Source organism: Apteryx rowi, unplaced genomic scaffold (assembly GCF_003343035.1).
Source record: "Apteryx rowi isolate R43461 unplaced genomic scaffold, aptRow1 scaffold_11, whole genome shotgun sequence".
In the NCBI taxonomy this organism is placed as follows: Eukaryota; Metazoa; Chordata; class Aves; order Apterygiformes; family Apterygidae; genus Apteryx; species Apteryx rowi.
In genome coordinates, this window is record NW_020447308.1 from 5,494,009 (window position 1) to 5,500,266 (window position 6,258).

The 6,258-nt window shown below is 41.8% G+C and overlaps 1 protein-coding gene across 1 annotated transcript; it reads right to left on the minus strand.

Annotated features, from left to right (window-relative positions):
* Positions 1-483: 483 nt before the first annotated feature.
* On the minus strand, positions 484-6,092 carry SNRPA1 (small nuclear ribonucleoprotein polypeptide A'). Its single transcript, XM_026073577.1, has 8 exons — positions 5,932-6,092; positions 5,274-5,352; positions 4,307-4,353; positions 3,472-3,574; positions 2,857-2,936; positions 1,524-1,599; positions 1,014-1,107; positions 484-740 (listed from the first exon to the last, which is right to left on the minus strand). The coding sequence occupies exons 1-8, from the start codon at positions 5,949-5,951 to the stop codon at positions 682-684; spliced, it is 558 nt and encodes a 185-aa protein (XP_025929362.1). The 5' UTR covers positions 5,952-6,092; the 3' UTR covers positions 484-681.
* Positions 6,093-6,258: the final 166 nt, after the last annotated feature.

The following is a 6,258-nucleotide window of genomic DNA, read 5'->3' on the forward strand; positions in this document are numbered from 1 at the left end:
CCGCCGCCGCCCCGCTCCATCGCCCCGTTCGCAGCCGGAGCCGCCGGCGCCGCACGTCCGGGAGCCGCCCCGCCGGCGGGGCCAATCACCGCCCTCCTCGTCCTCGGCCACGTCACCCCGCCTCGGAGCGGGGAGCCAATCGGGAAGCGAAGCTCCAGCGCGGCGGGCCAATGGCAACGGCGGGGCCGCGGAAGCAAGGTGAGGTCAGCGAGCGCCCGGCCAATGAGAGGAGGGGGAGGAAGGGCCAATGGGGGCCGCACACTGGTAGCCCAGGAAACCCCCTCCCGCCCCCCCGACACCCTCAACGCCTTCCAGCAGCTAAATTTTGTTAATTTAACCTCTTTTTCGCCCAGTTTTAGTGCCGGCGCAGATTTCCCCCTCCTTCCCCAGCAGCCGCCAAGGGCTGGGGCCAGCCGGGGGGAAGGGGCCCCCCCGGGGTAAGGAAGACGGGGCCCATTCACCCCCCCAAAGGAGGCCCGGGGCGAAAAAGGCAACATTCATTTATTGAACTGTGAAATGTACAGCAAAAAAAGGTACAAAACGGCTCTTTCGAAACACCCGCGGCGTCTCCAGAACTGAAAACGATCGAGAAGTCCCCCGTGACAGGAAAAACGCGATGTGAGCAGGGAAGTGTTTTCAGGGACGAAGGGCAGCACGTCGCGTGGCTCCCGGCGGCGGCGCTCAGGATCCGTTGGGAACGGGGTCCTCTTCCATTTCTTCTTCGGCATCCTCCGAGGGGCCTAGGAAAGGACATATCGGCGTTTTTACCCCAAACGTTAATTTTTCCACACGAGCGATATCAATTCTAACCCCTCTGAAGAGGAGCAGTACTCATTCGAACCCGAGTCATTCTGACCCTAAAATTACACTAGTTTGAAACAGGTTTTTTTCAGCCTCCCAACTGCCTGGCCCTTCTAGCTTAACTCGCTACTGAGATCACATAAAGCATCAGGAAGCTATTAAGAGAGGTAGGTTCTATGTGGAAAACAGAAGCAATAGAAGAGTAATGTGACCTGATTTTCGTTCCCTGCCGGGGATCTGACCGGACTGTAGTAAGCCTTTCAGCCTCTCCACTTCAGCCAAAGTTGTAGCATTTGCTATAGCAGTCTAAAAAAAAAAAAAAAAAAAAAAATAGACAAAAGAACATGATGAATCTTCACATGCAATATGCCAAAAATCTGTTTAGAACAAGCATAAGAACAAGAAGATTTTTTTCAGTTAAGCAAAGCTAAGCTTTTATACTATACAAAGTTATACGAGTGACAAAGCACAAGCTTACTTCTCTTATTAAATAGGCTGGTCTACCCTGAGATAACTCTAACCTCAGAATAAAATGTCACTAATTTCTTAAGAAACAGACATGGCATAACAGAAGAAAAATGACAGAAACGGAAGCTAGAGCATATTGTTCTGGTTTGAATGGAGTCAGGAGCTGCCAGGAAGAGAGAAATATTCGTTAAGTCAGAATCCACAACAATTTTTATCCTCCGCTTTTGTCTGTACACGATGTACTAACGTATTACCTTAATAGCCTCCACATCGCCGGGGGAGGGCCCAGCTTTCTTCTTGTCAGTTGGCAGACCAGCACCTGGATTGAAGCTTCAAAGCAAAGGCACACCGTTACGCCCTTGGAAGAGTACGTGCTTCTCTAACTTCCAAACTAAGTTTGGAAGTTTTCATTCAATCAAGTGTAGTATCTTATCTTTGTTAACAAACTGATACAGTGAAGAACTGCCTCCTTCAGAAACACCAGCAACTCATCCTCACTGTCCCATTCCCCCCATCTTTTCATCTGCTCATAAAGAGAGGCAGACCGTAACTTTATGAATTAAGCGGTTGACAGAAGCCACTCAGTTTGGATGTTGCTGAACACTCAGGTTGTCTATCATTGTTACAAAAGCAGGGTGGATACAAACAGATTAACCAAAATTGAGTTTCCCATTCTTAATTTGATTTTGTGGCAGCCTGCACTAAAGCCTACTCTAAACATTTAACTTAAAGGAAAAGGTTATCTGCTGCTGTTTCAAGAAAAAAAGATCATGTGTGAAATGGAAGTTCCTGACTAATCGGCTGGGAAGAGTTTCCTGAAATGCTGAACCAGCCTGAGACAGCTGCAACCTCTTTTGCAGCTAGAGAAACATTTTCTTCATATCAATTTATTGAGCTATTTCAGTTCAACAATCTACGTGGTCTAAAACCCTCATAAACCTGGACCCCCTTCTACTCACAAAGTAGAGAGAGTTTCATTTGTTATAGTTTACGTGATAAATATGTTCAAGAGATTTCTATTTAGCTACAAATTTGCAAACACTGTTGTCAGGCATGAACTGAATTCTGATTTCCAAACAGCTAGATGAAAGATTAAACAAAACACAAGATGTACCATTTTATAACGAAGAATTAAACTGAATAAGCCTATGTTTGTAATAGCTTAACTAAAGGTTTTCATCTGCATTGTATCCTCCTAGTTAAAGCAGATATACTGTAAGGGTTATATTCCACAGCAAGGCAAAACATTTTCAGTTACCAATCAATTAGAAAAAACAAATAATGGCCACCTCTGTTCAGTAAAATAACAGAGACAAAAAAACAATTAGCAAAGTTACGGGTTCCTGCTTGTTGACTTAAATCAATCCACCCTGACTGCATATCACTTTCAAAAATATTTCTGAGATGCATTCACCACCATCCAAAACCTAGGATGCCTAGACAAGGCATTTCTGGCTACCAAAGCTGTTAAGACATCCTGCCAATAACTGATATTTCAGTTTAGTGCCTAATGCGGCCTAATGCCGTGCACATCAAAGTGGTGTTTCTGAAGGAGAATGCCAGTGTAAATTGTTTTTTTTATCTTACGTTTTTGTTCTCCTGGCAATATCCTTTGCAAGCTGTGCACCCCGTTTGCCCTTGAACATTTTCTCTGCCTCCTGTCGCTCCTACAGCGATACCACACACACAAAGTTAATTCAAGAACATTGCATTTTGCAAAGCTTCGGTCTTTGCAAAGAAAGACTCTTCGGCTCATCTTCAGCAGTGAACACCGGTACGTGGAGTCCAGATTTAAGAATAAGCACATAAACATTGTCCAGACACTCAGACTCAAGGCACATCAACCTAATGCTCTTAAAACTAAGAAATCTTTCCCACACTAAAATCCTCATTTAAAGCACAGTGTTGTGCTGTGATTTCTCATGCCTTTCTCTAGAGGTCTGTCTTTCTACCAACAACACCGGATGGCCAGAAAAGAGTCAGACTAAACAATCAATGGTAATAAGATATAATTAATTAATTGTATCCTTAACAGAATGAAACCATAAAAGAAAATGAAGTGCATGTTTTAGAGCCAGTGATACCTCATTTTGATACACTTTACAACAATGGGAAAAAACTTATTGTTACCATTGAAGTTTCAAGACTGTAACAAGAAAAAAGGTCTTCATCTTGTGCCAAACCAGAAGACAGCAGACTTACTTTGAGTTTCACTTTCTGAAAATCCAGCACTCTGACCTGAGGAACTTTGTGGATTACATACAATCTGTAATGCTTCTTATTTGTTACAGGATTCCTTAAAATGCTACAAAGTAAATAAATATTATAAAGAAATTCTTATTATAATGAGTTATTTATATTAAAATTTATTAATATACCTAAAATACATTAACATACCTTCTGCTATAAGAGACAAGAAATAACATCATTAAATATGCATAGTAACAGTGTTCTCTGATATTATGAAAACTGTAGTGAAAATCTGCACTTAAAGTTTAAAGTATTTTATCAATTAAGTGGATTTTGCTGCAGGAAAACATAAAGAACAACCTCAAAGCATCTTTAAAAATACAAATAACAAATCCATCACATTTCCTAACTGCACACCAATCAATAAAGAAATCGTAGGACAGATGGGGGCTTTTTTTTTTTTGTCCCTCATACTCAATGTAATGTTACTCACTGAAAAGTCCTTGCACTGAGAAGTCACATGCATTTTACAGTACTTGTAATAACAGTTTAAAACTTTAGTTTTTTTTTTTTTCCAAAAGTTAAGGTTATTGCAGTGCTTATATATCAGTTTATAGAAATGTAACATCTCCTTCTCACTGTTTTACAGTCTGACAGTAATATAGAGCCTTGCCCATTAAATACTATGTATTTTTGAAGTCTAGGGGAAATGCTGTTTATTGGTTCAACTTTTAAGCATAAAGAATCTGTCCCAGCCCAGAAAAAGGAGAGCATTCCAGATTGAAACAAAGAGCTAGGCCAGTACGGGAGTATAGAAAGAATAGCTTTGCTTTTCAAGATTACATACCTCAGATAAGTCAACGATTTAATAGTTGATAACGGATCCAGTTCACCCTACACAATGGGAACACAGTACAAAATCTTAAATCTATTTAATGAGAGCAAACTTCCTAAAATTCTAGCAACCCTTACTCTGACGCAGAAGCAGTGACCAAAAAAAAAATACCACCTCATTCATTTCAAGCTTACTTTTTTGAAAACACTGACAAATAGAGCAGTATTTATACTACTGGATATGACACCTGTAGTAAGTCAATAATGTTGCAAGTAATTACACTGTACAAAATTTAAGACAGCCAACTGCCCTTAAGAGTCTTGATTGCCACTATGAAAAAGATACATTCAAAAAATATGAAAAAAACAAACAAAACAGTAACAAAGTAAGTTTCAGTCTTAACACGGAACTAAGAGATAGAAAACTGTAAGCAGACATACTAGCTATTAACTGTTCAGATTCTACATAAAAGACTTAGATCTGCCTAACTTCTGTGAGTATAACAATACAGTTACCAATGAAATTACATTCATGCTCTTTGTTACCTATTACCTAATTCAAAGGGAAAATGTAAGAAAAACTGTGCTTGGGATTCCTACTTTGGTATATATGACCTGAAATAAGTTTTAAAAGAGTATTTCACATTTTTTAAAAATCGGAAACTTTGTTTCTTCAGTTCAAAACTAGAGCTAAAAATATTTAATTACAAGGTAATGAAATCTCTTTTCTGAAAGCTCTTACTAGAATCTCATATCTATGTTAGAGACCAATTAGAATTACTGCAATTAGTTTAACAGGAAACCCACGAAGATTTTGTAACTAGTGTTCCACTGCATGCCACAGATCATATTCATTAAAATATACACAACTACTACTAAAATGATAAGATTTGTTCTAAACAGAGAAAAAGGTTAATTATAAAGGTGGCATACACATGCAATTTAAGTTTGTTTAGATTTGTTCAGTACTTATAGCTTACCAATTCAGCAATGTTATTGTTGGTAAGAATGAGCTCCCTGAGACAGGGTAAGGCTTGTTCAAGTCCTTCACCAATGCGACTAAAGGAGAACAGAAAGCGAAAGTTTATTTAGGCTGGAAACTAACGATAGTGCAAAGATGCCCAGAAATACCGTAATTCAGAGCATCTCATTTTAAAACAACCAAGTCTGACGCTGGCAGAAGTTTGGATTGGCATCAACTATAACACTTCTTCATGTAAAGCTGGCATAGAACACCAGCCATCAATGTGAAAACATGAGATGCAACGGATGAGTCACGGGGGCATGCACTTGCAGGTATCCCCTCTCCTCAGGACAGCTTGATTTATTTTCCCTATTGCCTAAGCACAGGGATGGTAAATGAGCTCCAGAGTCTCTGGCTCTGGGCAAATTCCAAGCTCTGAATCTTACTGTCCTGTCTGAAAAATGAATACTGACCTCGGACAGATTTTTGCAATGCACGAAGGAGGCAAGTTGAACAGGGCTTCAACAGGTCTCGGTGCTGTTGGGTGCCAATTTGTTCCATTGAAACAAACGACCCTTCTGCAACCACCCACCACTGAAAGAGGGACACACACGCGGGATTCTTTGCTTCCCCGAGCGTTATCCACTGCCCACTGCCCAAGTACAAGCACTTACCAAATTCTGTTGTTATTCATCAGGAGCGTTTTCAGCCTTCTCAGCAGAGGGAACCCGTCCAGCTTCCGGATCTCGTTGTCGGAGAAGTCAATCGCATCAAACTGGTCCAGCGTGGCGCCCAGGTTCTCAATAACGGGGATTTTATAACCTGCGGACAAAGTGCCAGGAGGCAGTTAGATGGTGTCCGAGGAGAGCGGAACACAGCAAAGGCCCCTCCGGCCCCCTCAGCCCCGACCATCGCGGCCCCTCCGGCCCCCTCGGCCCCGGCCGTCGCGGCCCCTCCGGCCCCTCAGCCCCGGCCGTCGCGGCCCCTCTCCCGCCTCCCCC